This window comes from Castor canadensis, chromosome 4 (assembly GCF_047511655.1).
Source record: "Castor canadensis chromosome 4, mCasCan1.hap1v2, whole genome shotgun sequence".
NCBI lineage: Eukaryota > Metazoa > Chordata > Mammalia > Rodentia > Castoridae > Castor > Castor canadensis.
The window spans coordinates 131,183,555-131,196,928 of record NC_133389.1 but is presented as its reverse complement, the minus strand read 5'-3'; the positions used below and the strand labels follow the sequence as shown (position 1 = coordinate 131,196,928).

The following is a 13,374-nucleotide window of genomic DNA, read 5'->3' as shown; positions in this document are numbered from 1 at the left end:
ATACTTTGTTTCTGCCCTTAGCTGACTCAGTGTATTTTTATGCTAGCAGTCCGTTCTACTTTTCCCTTTCTAAATCCATTCTATGTTTAATCTGCTTTTTTTTTCTAAATCAAACCAAATATCCCTTTAGACAATTTTGACAATAAGTCTCAATTGGATTTACTTAAGAAGTTAGATAAGACAATGTATTCAACTTTTTTTCTACTTGATACAAACTCTAAAGTGTCCTTAGTCCCATCCACCAAAAATACCTCTTATTTAAGAAATAGAAATAATACATTGTCACTAGTTTGATCCCTTTCATTCATAACTTAAGGGAAACACTATCAATACCACACATTTGAAACCCTGGCTTGCTTCTTTTTGCATTAGCACCACCCAGATTTGTAAAGAAACTCAGTGACATTTCTACCATCATCGGAGAAGAGGTCCAGCTGCAGACAACGATTGAAGGAGCAGAGCCAATTTCAGTGGTGTGGTTCAAAGATAAGGGGGAAATCATTAGAGAAAGTGGCAACATATGGATTTCTTATTCAGAAAACATTGCAACCCTACAGTTTTCAAAAGCAGAATCAGCCAACGCGGGGAAATACACCTGCCAGATCAAAAATGATGCTGGAATGCAGGAGTGTTTCGCCACACTGTCCGTTCTTGGTTAGTATGCATAGGATGTTGTCATGAATACATGGTGCATGCTTATCAGGATTTCTGTCTTCTTTAGTTGTTTTTCAGTTTGATTTAAAGTGTGGTGCAATTTTCATTTTGTTCCAGAGCCTGCAGCAATTGTGGAAAAGCCAGAATCCATAAAAGTTACCACAGGAGACACCTGTACCTTGGAGTGTACAGTGACAGGCACACCTGAACTCAGTACTAAGTGGTTTAAAGATGGAAAAGAGCTGACAAGTGACAGCAAGTACAAAATAAGCTTCTTCAACAAAGTATCTGGCCTTAAGATCATCAACGTGGCACCTAATGACAGTGGGGTCTATAGTTTCCAGGTGCAGAACCCTGTTGGCAAAGACAGCTGCACAGCCTCAGTTCAGGTTTCAGGTTGGTTGGTTGCACTTTCCATTCAACCTGTACTAATGTGGTTTTTCATGGGAAGCTCCATCTTCTACAGTGTAACATGAGTCTCACTGCTCTGCTCAGTACGTTAGAGGTAACATACAGAATTAGAAGAAAGCCATATTCAAAAGTTATACCCCTTTCAAAAGCATGATAGAAATAAAACCTAATCCCTAGAAACGGTTAGAGTGCTTTTCTACTATCACTTATGCTAGAATAATTCACTATAGAAAGACTCACAACATCACCACCAACAAAAAAGACCAGAACCCCTAGTAAGTCAACTAACACATCCTACTCACCAATTCTCTAGGCTTTTGATTGTATAAACCCATAGGGAATTCTTTGACACTCTTGAAAAATGAGTCAAATAGATCTAGGGATATTCCATCAAAAATACAATAATTCTCTAAATCCAGTATGACTGCACATGTCTGTTATCTCAGCACTTGGAAGGCAGAGTCAGTAGTTCAAGGTCAGCCTGAACTACATAGCAAGACCCTGTCTCAAAAAAACAAAGCAAACAATACAACAAGACAGCAATTCTCTCTTCGAGTCATTCTATAACTGATGTCCTTTCCTTTTTTTTTTTTTATCACGTCCAGATCGAATTATTCCTCCTTCTTTCACAAGAAAATTAAAGGAGACAAATGGTCTATCAGGCTCCTCAGTTGTGATGGAGTGCAAAGTCTATGGATCCCCCCCAATCGCTGTCTCCTGGTTTCATGAAGGAAATGAGATCAGCAGTGGAAGGAAATACCAAACAACCTTGACAGACAACACTTGCGCTTTAACTGTGAACATGCTGGAGGAATCCGATGCCGGGGACTACACGTGTATAGCTACAAACATGGCTGGTTCTGATGAATGCAGTGCGTCTCTGGTTGTGAGAGGTCAGTTCAAGGCACAGTACAATAGAACTGCATTTTATAAATGATGGAGTATTCTTAGCACCATAGTTCACAAATATTAAATTTTTCCTGATATATGCCCTTTTCTTTAGAACCACCATCTTTCGTTCAGAAGCCTGATCCCATGGATGTCTTAACCGGGACCAACATAATTTTCACAAGCATCATAAAAGGAACACCTCCCTTCAGTGTTAGCTGGTTCAAGGGTAGCAGTGAGTTAGTACCTGGTGCCAGATGTAATGTGTCTCTAGAGGATTCTGTGGCTGAACTGGAGTTGTTTGATGTAGATACATCCCAAAGTGGAGAATATACTTGCATAGTTAGTAACGAAGCTGGCAGGGCTTCTTGTACAACACATCTCTTCGTAAAAGGTTGGTCTACAATTCCATGTTTATACAATTAGCATGCATGTAGTCATCAGATGTGCTGTATCTGTGAGTACATATGCTTAATTTCATGTTTTCAATTTGTTTATTCTAGCCCCAGCCAAATTTGTGAAGAAGATCAATGATTACAGCATAGAGAAAGGAAAACCCCTAATTCTAGAGGGGACTTTCTCTGGAACTCCTCCTATTTCAGTTACATGGAAGAAAAATGGCATAAATGTAGCTCCTTCTCAGAGGTGTAACATAACCACAACTGAAAAGTCAGCCATCTTGGAAATCCCAAGCAGCACAGTGGAGGACGCAGGACAATACAACTGCTACATCGAAAATGCTTCTGGCAAAGATTCCTGTTCTGCACAAATTTTGATCCTAGGTTTGTCACGATTGAACATTCATATCTTTGCATGCAAGCAAGATTCTGACATGTCTCCTTCATGACCGATTTTCTCTCTCGGCTGCAGAACCACCATATTTTGTCAAGCAGTTGGAGCCTGTGAAAGTGACCGTTGGAGATTCTGCCTCTTTACAATGCCAACTTGCTGGAACCCCTGAAATTGGAGTATCTTGGTACAAAGGAGACACAAAGTTAAGACCCACTACTACCTACAAAATGCATTTTAGGAACAATGTGGCCACATTGGTTTTCAACCAGGTTGACAGTAATGACAGTGGAGAATATGTCTGCAGAGCTGAAAACAGTGTGGGGGAAGTTTCTTCATCAACGTTCCTTACTGTTCAAGGTGATTTCAATATTAAAAGTGAATGAATCTGTATTTCTTTTGGACAAGATTTTAAATATCTGGCAAAGATCTTCTTTTGGGGAAAATCTTTCTAAATGCTAAATTTTCTGCTTTAAGTAATTCCATCTGTGGTTAGCAGCTTATCCTAACTATCTATATACTTTACAGAGAGAGATGACTAAACTTTCAGTTGAAAGAATCATGCAAACATTTGCCTCTATAATTAAATCATGAAGCAAAATAAGTGACCGTGTAAATTCCACCCCATGTGTGTCTCATTGAAATTGTTAAGGGTAGTCTTTAAAAGTAAGGGGAACTTCTATGTGCCAAGTGACATGCGTTAAGCCAAATCAGTCTCTCTATTAGCTTACAGATTTTTTTGTACCTTCTACTGTCCAAATTTTTGCTCCAAACATCTACATAGTTTTCTCCATCTCCAAATTAATTCAAGAGCTGTTAATACTTCCTAATATTTTTATAAAAATCATATATGCATTGGTGAGAAAAATATTTAGTAAGTTTAAAATATCCAGAAGTATTCATTGCTTTAATCCTGTTCCTACAGAGCAAAAACTTCCACCATCATTTTCTCGACAATTGCGAGACATACAAGAAACAGTTGGATTGCCAGTAGTTTTCGAATGTGCCATAAGTGGATCAGAACCTATCTCGGTGTCTTGGTTTAAAGATGGCAAGCCACTGAAAGACAGCTCAAATGTTCAAACATCATTTTTAGATAATATCGCCACTCTCAATATTTTTAAAACAGATAGGAGTCTTGCAGGCCAGTACTCTTGCACGGCTACAAACCCGATGGGCTCTGCTTCTTCTAGCGCTAAACTCATGCTCACAGGTTTGTGTATTCTTATATTTTTATTTCTGTAATTGAATTTTTTGCAATTAAGTACAAAATTTAGGGAGCAAATTCCTACTTCTGTCAAATGGGGTGGTCCAGGCTTGGAGCCTGAAACCTTGTCTTTCTGCTCTCCTCTTAGAGGGGAAGAACCCGCCATTCTTTGACATCCCCTTGGCCCCTGTGGATGCTGTGGTGGGAGAAAGTGCTGACTTTGAGTGCCATGTCACTGGAACACAACCCATCAAGGTCAGCTGGGCCAAGGACAACAGAGAGATAAGAAGTGGTGGGAACTACCAGATTAGTTACTTGGAAAACAGCGCCCACCTGACCATCCTCAAAGTGGACAAAGGAGACTCTGGACAATACACCTGCTATGCTGTGAATGAAGTGGGAAAAGACTCCTGCAGAGCTCAGCTTAACATAAAAGGTAATGTTCATTTTGCATGGGTCCAAAAAAACCAACTGTCTTAATGGAATTATTTTTATTATGATGGGCAAAATGTAACAAATGGCATGAAAATGTCTATGAGGAAATAAGTTTCTCTAAAGAAAAAGTAATGTTTCAACTGTATTTTCTTAAAATTCTATATATTTTACCTAACCCTAAGGCCACCCCTCTTCTTTTTACAAATGTCTGGTTCTATAAATAGCCATACATTATTCTCATCAACCATCCCGTCAGAAAACAGCTTAGAATTAGCTTGTGGAAGGAAACAGAAATGCTATGAAACATGCACTGCTATAGTACTTTATTGGTTAGCCTTATTTCTAGCTAAAAACAGGGCATCCTATTCTTTTTTTTTCTTTTATTTCATATGTATATATACAATACACTGCTGTATTTGCCCTAGATCTAAAGTCCACATATGAGGGAGAACATATGATTTTTGATCTTCTGAGCCTGGCTGACCTCACTCAAGATGATGTTCTCTAGTTCCATCCATTTACCTGCAAATGATAAGATTTCATTTTTCTTCATGGCTGAGTAAAATTCCATTGTGTATAAATACCACATTTTCTTGATCCATTCATCAGTAGTGGGGCATCTTGGTTGTTTCCATAACTTGGCTATTGTAAATAGCACTGCAATAAACATGGGTGTGCAGGTGCCTTTGGAGTAACATGTGTCACATTCCTTTGGGTATATCCCCAGGAGTGGGATTGCTGGATCATATGGTAGATATATGTTTAGATTTTTAAGGAGCTTCCAAATTTTTTTTCAGCGTGGTTGCAGTAGCTTGCATTCCCACCAGCAGTGTATAAGAGTTCCTTTTTCCTCACATCCCCACCAAAACATGTTGTTGGTGGTGTTTTTGATGATGGCTATTCTAACAGGGGTGAGGTGGAATCTTAGTATGGTTTTGATTTGCATTTCCTTTATGGCTAGAGATGGTGAACATTTTTTCATGTGTTTTTTGGCCATTTGAATTTCTTCTTTTGAGAAAGTTCTGTTTAGTTCACTTGCCCATTTCTTTATTGGCTCATTAATTTTGGGAGAGTTTAGTTATTTAAGTTCCCTATATATTCTGGTTATCAGTCCTTTGTCTGATGTGTAGCTGGCAAATATTTTCTCCCACTGTGTGGGTGGTCTCTTCAGTTTAGAGACCATTTCTTTTGTTGAGCAGAAGCTTTTTAGTTTTATGAGGTCCCATTTATCTATGCTATCTCTTAGTTGCTGAGCTGCTGGGGTTCTATTGAGAAAGTCCTTGTCTATACTTATCAGTTCCAAAGTATTTCCTACTCTTTCCTGTACCAACTTTAGAGTTTGGGGTCTGATATTAAGATCCTTGACCCATTTTGAGTTAATATTGGTATAGGGTGATAAACATGGATCTAGTTTCAGTTTTTTGCAGACTGCTAATCAGTTTTCCCAGCAGTTTTTGTTGAAGAGGCTGCTTTTTCTCCATCGTGTATCTTTAGCGCCTCTGTCAAAGATAAGTTGGTTATAGTTGTGTGGCTTCATATCCAGGTCCTCTATTCTGTTCCACTGGTCTTCATGTCTGTTTTTGTGTCAGTACCATGCTGTTTTTATTGCTATTGCTTTGTATATAGTTTGAAGTCAAGTATTGTGATACCTCCAGTGTTGTTCTTTTTACTGAGTGTTGCCTTGGCTATTAGTGGCCTCTTGTGTTTCCATATAAATTTCAGGGCATTCTATTCTTGAAAAACTTCATATTAAAACTTGGATTCTATTTCATATATCCTTTTAATTTCTTACAGAGCGGCTAATCCCACCAAGTTTCACTAAAAAACTCTCGGAGACAATAGAAGAGACTGAAGGCAGTTCATTCAAACTTGAGGGGCGTGTGGCTGGTTCCCAGCCTATAACTGTTGCTTGGTACAAAAATAATGTAGAGATACATCCAACTTCTAATTGTGAGATCACATTCAAGAACAATGCGCTATTGCTGCAAGTCAAGAAAGCAGGCATGGCCGATGCTGGTTTGTACACATGCAAAGTGTCAAATGATGCAGGTTCTGCTCTGTGCACATCTTCAATTGTCATCAAAGGTTAGTTATCTGAACAATCCCAGCCTATTGTGTTTTTCTTCACCAACTATTAAACATCCACATGCATTTCTTCTGACATCTTGACCAAGTACGTTATGACAGATGAAAACATACATTATTTAACTGGATTGCCATCATTACATATATGCTCACGAAAAAATACATCGTTCCTAGTTAATCATGTGATTCCCCAAAGTAGATGCCATTTAAAAAATGGACTAAATTGTCAGCTTTCTAAATCACAACCCAAATTCACTTCAGCAGTTAGAAGTCAAAGCCTAATTTGAAATGTGTGTACAAGCAACAAATATTTTGTGAAGTACAGTCATTTTGAAAACTTTTTGTTACAGAATAATGTGCCATTAATTGTATTCTGAAATGTTCCTTCTCTTAGTATATTTCTAAAAGATTATTGTTTAGCATATATTGCCCAAGCTTTTGGCCTATAAGAGAATATTAATCTCAGACAAAAGAGTAAAATTTCCTCAAAAAGAAACAAAAGAAGCATGGATAAATATTACGTATCATTATAAAAGATGTGTTAAATACACAGTCATCATTTGAGACAAAGAAGTAGGCCCTGTGGTTTAAAGAGATTTTCTTTATCTGATTCTCTGACCCTAATGGCTTCATACAGATAATTGCATCACTGATTCATCAGAATCGCTTTATAAACTAACTTCCTAGAGCAGCTCTGAGTTAATTACCAATTTTGATGATCTAATTGGGCATCTCAGAGTACAGAGATGATGGGTTGATATTATCAGGTTAATAAACAGATATTACCAACTTGTCTTAGCTTAAAATTTAAATTTTATAACTCATTTGATAGAATTGAAATGCATTTAGTTTCAATATGCTGAGCAAAATAAAAACTGTGTCCTTAGCAATAGTTATATTCATAATGATTTGCCATTGAGTAGATAAAACTTTCTATAGAATTCTGAGGTTATTTGTCTGGAGAGAGTTTTTAAAGATTAGATGTCAGAAGTTATCACCTTTACAATCAAGAATATTGTCCTTATTCTTACTTATAGGTCTCAGAGTCAATGAATAAAACTATTACATGACACCATATTGTGCATGGACTTCCAATCTTGTCACTCGTGTTCTCATCCTTGGTTTTCAGTTGAACAGTGAGCTTCAACTCTTGATTCTCTTGGACTAGAATTAAATCTTAAATGCAACTGTAGCTGTGTTTAGTAGCCAAAAATGAACATCAGAGAAAATCACATATTAAGATTTGGGCTCATACATTACTCAGATGTTGGTCTTCTTTCCCAGAGGATACCAGAATTTCTAAACAAGCAGAATTTCCGACAAGCCCTTTGCTCTTAGGGTTCAACAAAAATGCAGCTGTATGCAGGTTTGAGAGAATCAAAATCACACTACATGGCATAGAAGTTGCCAGCGAGTGCCAGAGCAATGTTTACAGTGTTTAATAGGGACACAGATGCTTGGGTAATGTGTAGGCAGCCTGGCATCTGTTCTTTGCTTGTTTTAAAACCTGTATCTTTTCAAAAAATCCAACAAATGTTAACCATTGCTTTCAGAGAGGAGTAACCCATGGCACTTTGTTTTACCTCTTAGAAGGAAAACAGTTTTGCTCTTTGCTTGTTTCTCCTGTGACACTTAATATTTTTTGACTTCATGCTCCTCATGAGAATACCTTTTCAATTCCAGAACCTAAGAAGCCACCTGTGTTTGATCAGCACCTTACTCCAGTCACAGCAAGTGAAGGGGAGTTCGTGCAGCTCAGCTGCCACGTGCAGGGATCGGAACCGATTCGGATCCAGTGGTTGAAGGCTGGCAGAGAGATAAAGCCTTCAGACAAATGCAGCTTCAGCTTTGCCAGTGGGACAGCTGTGCTGGAACTCAAGGACGTGGCCAAAGCTGATTCGGGAGATTATGTGTGTAAAGCTTCAAATGTTGCGGGAAGTGACACTTCCAAATCCAAAGTCACCATTAAAGGTAGACATCTCAAAAGTATTTGGCAGATCAGCTAACAACTACTCGTATTTTATTTGCTTATTATAACTTAAACAAAAATGGGATTAGACTTTCAGTTATAATTTGTAGCTTCCTTATTATAATTGATGTATTAGGCAATTTAATGGAAAGAATTTCAGTACATATTATTTGAAATTACCCTAACTTCACCAAACTATTTCTTGAACTTTTTCTAGCATATCCTAGAGGACATATTTAGTGTAGTCATAAGAATGGTATTCACCTATTGTGATATAAAATAGCTTGATGTCCTAACCTGGGAGGAAATCTGTAAAATAAAGCCAAACCTACAAACATAAGATTTGATACTACTTGTGATTATAGTTCAACCTACAATAAAAGCCTGTGAAATTGATTTATCTTCTATAACCCATTCTCATATATGCAGCGAGTCTTGGAGCAACTGATGTTTATGACACTGCCAAGCTTCTAAAGCCTATTTTACGTGGGGGAATTTTTTTTTTTTTTTTTACAATTTTAAGGTAGTAAAAACATGTAAATATGTTTTTCAGAAAAACCAGCTGTGGCTCCAGCAGCTAAGAAAACTGCAGTTGATGGAAAACTCTTTTTTGTATCAGAACCTCAGAGTATCAGAGTTGTGGAAAGTAAGTGTTTCATGAAAAGTACACCTCAGCTGTTTATATACCTTTTACTAACTGATTTCATTTTGGAGGAGTCAATTTTGGAAATTTCAATTTTTTTATAAATTCATTCTCATTATTTCTTAGAAACCACTGCAACATTCATTGCAAAAGTTGGAGGTGATCCAATCCCCAATGTCAAATGGACAAAAGGGAAGTGGAGACAACTGAACCAAGGAGGTCGCATTTTTATCCACCAAAAGGGCGATGAAGCAAAACTGGAGATTAGAGATACCACAAAAACTGATTCCGGATTGTACCGATGTGTTGCATTTAACAAACATGGTGAAATTGAAAGTAATGTTAACCTCCAGGTGGATGAGAGGAAGAAACAGGAGAAAATTGAGGGTGATCTTAGAGCAATGCTGAAAAAGTAAGTTCAACTAACAAAACTATGCATGGCAATTGTTTATTCACAAAGGGATCTCTCAAGAAGCAGGGACCATCCATTCCAAGACTCAGACTGTTAAAGAACATAAGGTACTTTAACAAAAAAAAAAAAAGCAACCTTTGGGTGGAAGTTAATGGTTCATTAGGATCTGCTTCTCAATTATTATTTTAAAGCTTTTAAACAAAAAGACATGACTTACAGAGAGGTCTATGGGGCCAGTGGAGTGGCTCAAGCAGTAAGAGTGCCTGCCGAGCAACCGTGAGACCCTGAGTTCAAACCCCAGTGCTGCCTTAAAAAAAAAAAGAGAGAGAGAGAGACTATGTAGTGCATGTGTCTTAAGTATGAAATTTTTTGTTTCTACCTATGACATTATGCTATGAATTGTTTTATCGATCAATTATTTTAAGCATCTTTATAATTAACAATAATTTCAATACAATTTATGTTTCAAAATAAGCACTGAATTAATCAGCAATTTCCACACTTCTTTTCATAACATATTTACCCCTTATTAAAGTTTTTCACTGCTGTTATTATTTTTCTTTATAATCTTTAATTAGACTCTGTGATTGGAAAGTTAACAGCAATACTTCTTATATTCTTTCTTTTTTTAAAACTCTTTGATCAGATTTCTATACTTTATGCAAATAGCCCAAGCTTAACTCACTCCATCTAAAAAACACATTTTTTTATTGTTTCAGTTAACAGGGTAAAGTTGATATTTGTTGACTGAAGAACAAAGAAAAGTTCCTTTGTAAAAAAAAAAAAAAAAAACTTAATGACATTCTAATCTTTGAATGATAGTAAATAATTCAAAATAAATAGAAGACAAGTGATTTGTGTTTCTTATTTTATTTAGGACTCCAGCCCTAAAGAAGGGATCTGGGGAAGAAGAGGAAATTGATATCATGGAACTTCTCAAAAATGTTGATCCTAAGGAATATGAAAAATATGCACGCATGTATGGAATCACTGATTTCCGAGGTCTCCTTCAAGCATTTGAACTGCTAAAGCAAAGTCAGGAGGAAGAGACTCATAGATTGGTATGAACTTTGTATACAGATCATCCTTAAAAATCCACATTTGAAACATCTAACATATTTCAGGTTGCCAGAATTACATTAAATTACCAGAACACTGCAGTTATGGGAGATCATTTAATAAAATCTGACTATCATCTAGAATGGAAGTTGAATATAGCCAGGCATTCACTGATTCAAATTTTGTTTTGTATATAATACTAATTTTTTTTTCCTCCTCCTCAGGAAATTGAGGAAATAGAGAAGTCAGAGAAGGAAGAAAAGGAATTTGAGGAACTTGTATCATTTATTCAGCAAAGGCTAACACAGACAGAGGTAAAATGAACTGTGATGATAATAAATGTACAGATTATTACCGGCAATTATAAAGGAAGGAGCCACTTATGTGTTTCTTTATTCTCCTAGCCTGTCACCCTGATCAAGGATATTGAAAATCAGACAGTTTTGAAAGATAATGATGCTATCTTTGAAATTGACATTAAGATTAATTATCCAGAAATCAAGCTGTCATGGTACAAAGGGACCCAAAAGCTGGAACCCAGTGATAAATTTGAAATAAGCATCGATGGTGACCGACATATACTCAGAGTCAAAAACTGTCAACTCAAAGATCAGGGCAATTATAGATTGGTGTGTGGTCCACATATTGCCAGCGCCAAACTGACTGTAATTGGTGAGTTAGAAAAGACTTATGGAAACCTTGTGACATTAAATTACTGTAGAGCACATCTGCATGTGATATTGAATGACATGTGCTATTATATCACACACAGAGCCTACCTGGGAACGGCATCTTCAGGATGTTACTTTGAAAGAAGGCCAGACTTGCACCATGACGTGCCAATTTTCTGTGCCAAATGTAAAATCTGAATGGTTCAGAAATGGCAGAATTCTTAAACCCCAAGGTAGAGTTAAAACAGAAGTGGAACATAAAGTTCACAAACTGACCATTGCAGATGTTCGAGCAGAAGACCAGGGTCAGTATACCTGCAAACACGAAGACCTTGAAACATCAGCAGAGCTCAGAATTGAAGGTAAGTGAAAGACGGTAGATGGAGTTACTGTATGACCATAAGGCAACGGCAAATCAAACATGTCCCAGAGGACATATCCTCCTCATTTCCCAGCACACACAGAGTATTCATTCCCATCTCAAAATTTATACAAATCACAAGGAGAATATGAAAATAATTGCCAGTTCATTTGCATATTTCTTTTAGACCAGAAGTAAATTTTAATCTAGACTTACACATGACTTTTTAATGATTATTTGTACTTAAAAGCTAAATTCATAATTCTCGTATTTATGATTCTGGTTCCTGGAAGGACTCTTGGAAAGGACAAGATGTCATGGCTATAAATCTAGAGGATCCTGGCTAGAAATTAGTATGTTGCTTATTGACTTAATCTGACTTTATCTGTATGAAATTTTATAGATAAAGTTTAACAACATATCTGGTTAGTAAGTAGCAGCTACTTTTCCAAAACGTTTTGAGAATCTTATTCCAACTTTCTGAATCTCTGAAACAAAGTGAAATCTCATAATTTAAGAGCAATACTATTGATTTCCTAATTGCTCACCATTACAAAATCACCCCTCAAACTTACTCAGAAAAATTTTGGCTATAATAATATCTACATCCAGGTTTTGGTGCTCATTTTTAGTTGCTGAAATACAATTATATGGTATCTTATTTAGAAAAACATTTCAGCTTTTCTGACTTACCTTACAATGTATATCAATGTTTGACTGTTATTTTAAAATTAAAAAATTTTTAAATGGTTTTCAAATCAGAGGATCCAGTTGAAAATACTAATCATTAACGATTAAATACTTGAATGTAATTCTTCAATGAAAAAGCTCACCAAAGTCCTACGATTTGTAAGGCATTCATGGAACTGTAATACATGTAATTTCAGATTTTCAGATAAATTTTCTGAGAAGGACCCTCCATCCAGGCTATTCTCCTAGAAAACACCCTGGTACATTCACAGTAGGTTGACCCCTTTGTATCTGCCCAGGTGTGTAGGTTTCTGAACTCTGAAAATTAGAAGTACAGCTATCATGCTAAGTTTGAAATTATTTCATTGGGAAAAAGTGTGTACATGAGATATAATGTTCCTGAAGAGCAAAAAATTATTTTTACTGAGGCAAGAAAGAGCTTTTACAAAGGAATTAATTGTAGAGTAAAATTAAGTTTATATACTCTCTATTACCAACCTTCCATTTCATAACATTTTTGAAATTTAATTTGACTTTTGGATAATCTCCATTTAATACTTCCTTCATATAAATATGAAATTCCTCTCAGATTTCTTTACACTTTCCTACACTGATTTTACAGGAACACGCTTAAGAATTGGGATAGTTTTTATCACTGATACAAAAAGAGCATTTTGTTCTTGTTTTGCCATTTTGGACCTTTTCTGCTACTTCACAGTTGTATAAAAAGATGGGAATTCTAAACATACGAGGACAAAACACAGTGAAAGATACTCCTGTCAATGCAATCTAACTTTGAACTCCCTTTGGTTTAAACAGCTGAACCAATTCAGTTCACAAAGCGCATTCAGAACATTGTGGTGAGCGAGCATCAGTCTGCCACCTTCGAGTGTGAAGTGTCCTTTGATGACGCCATTGTAACGTGGTACAAAGGACCCACAGAACTGACTGAGAGTCAGAAATACAACTTTAGGAATGATGGCCGCTGTCATTACATGACCATCCACAACGTGACCCCAGATGACGAAGGTAATTTCATTGACAGTTTCCCAGTGATTTAACCCTGTGTGCTTTATAAATTTCTACCCTTATAGACTTCT

The 13,374-nt window shown here is 36.7% G+C and overlaps 1 protein-coding gene across 2 annotated transcripts in view; it reads left to right on the top strand.

Annotated features, from left to right (window-relative positions):
- Positions 1 to 13,374, top strand: part of Ttn (titin) — a 270,679-nt gene that overhangs the window by 92,427 nt on the left and 164,878 nt on the right. For both annotated transcript variants that reach the window (XM_074071183.1, XM_074071182.1), the window contains 17 exons: positions 373 to 654; positions 772 to 1,050; positions 1,671 to 1,958; positions 2,069 to 2,347; positions 2,457 to 2,735; positions 2,824 to 3,102; positions 3,668 to 3,955; positions 4,098 to 4,385; positions 6,179 to 6,469; positions 8,153 to 8,440; positions 8,992 to 9,084; positions 9,208 to 9,493; positions 10,371 to 10,554; positions 10,777 to 10,866; positions 10,957 to 11,224; positions 11,325 to 11,585; positions 13,094 to 13,303. In XM_074071183.1, the coding sequence (XP_073927284.1) occupies positions 373 to 654; positions 772 to 1,050; positions 1,671 to 1,958; positions 2,069 to 2,347; positions 2,457 to 2,735; positions 2,824 to 3,102; positions 3,668 to 3,955; positions 4,098 to 4,385; positions 6,179 to 6,469; positions 8,153 to 8,440; positions 8,992 to 9,084; positions 9,208 to 9,493; positions 10,371 to 10,554; positions 10,777 to 10,866; positions 10,957 to 11,224; positions 11,325 to 11,585; positions 13,094 to 13,303 (4,233 nt within the window). The remainder of the gene's footprint in view (positions 1 to 372; positions 655 to 771; positions 1,051 to 1,670; positions 1,959 to 2,068; positions 2,348 to 2,456; positions 2,736 to 2,823; positions 3,103 to 3,667; positions 3,956 to 4,097; positions 4,386 to 6,178; positions 6,470 to 8,152; positions 8,441 to 8,991; positions 9,085 to 9,207; positions 9,494 to 10,370; positions 10,555 to 10,776; positions 10,867 to 10,956; positions 11,225 to 11,324; positions 11,586 to 13,093; positions 13,304 to 13,374) is intronic.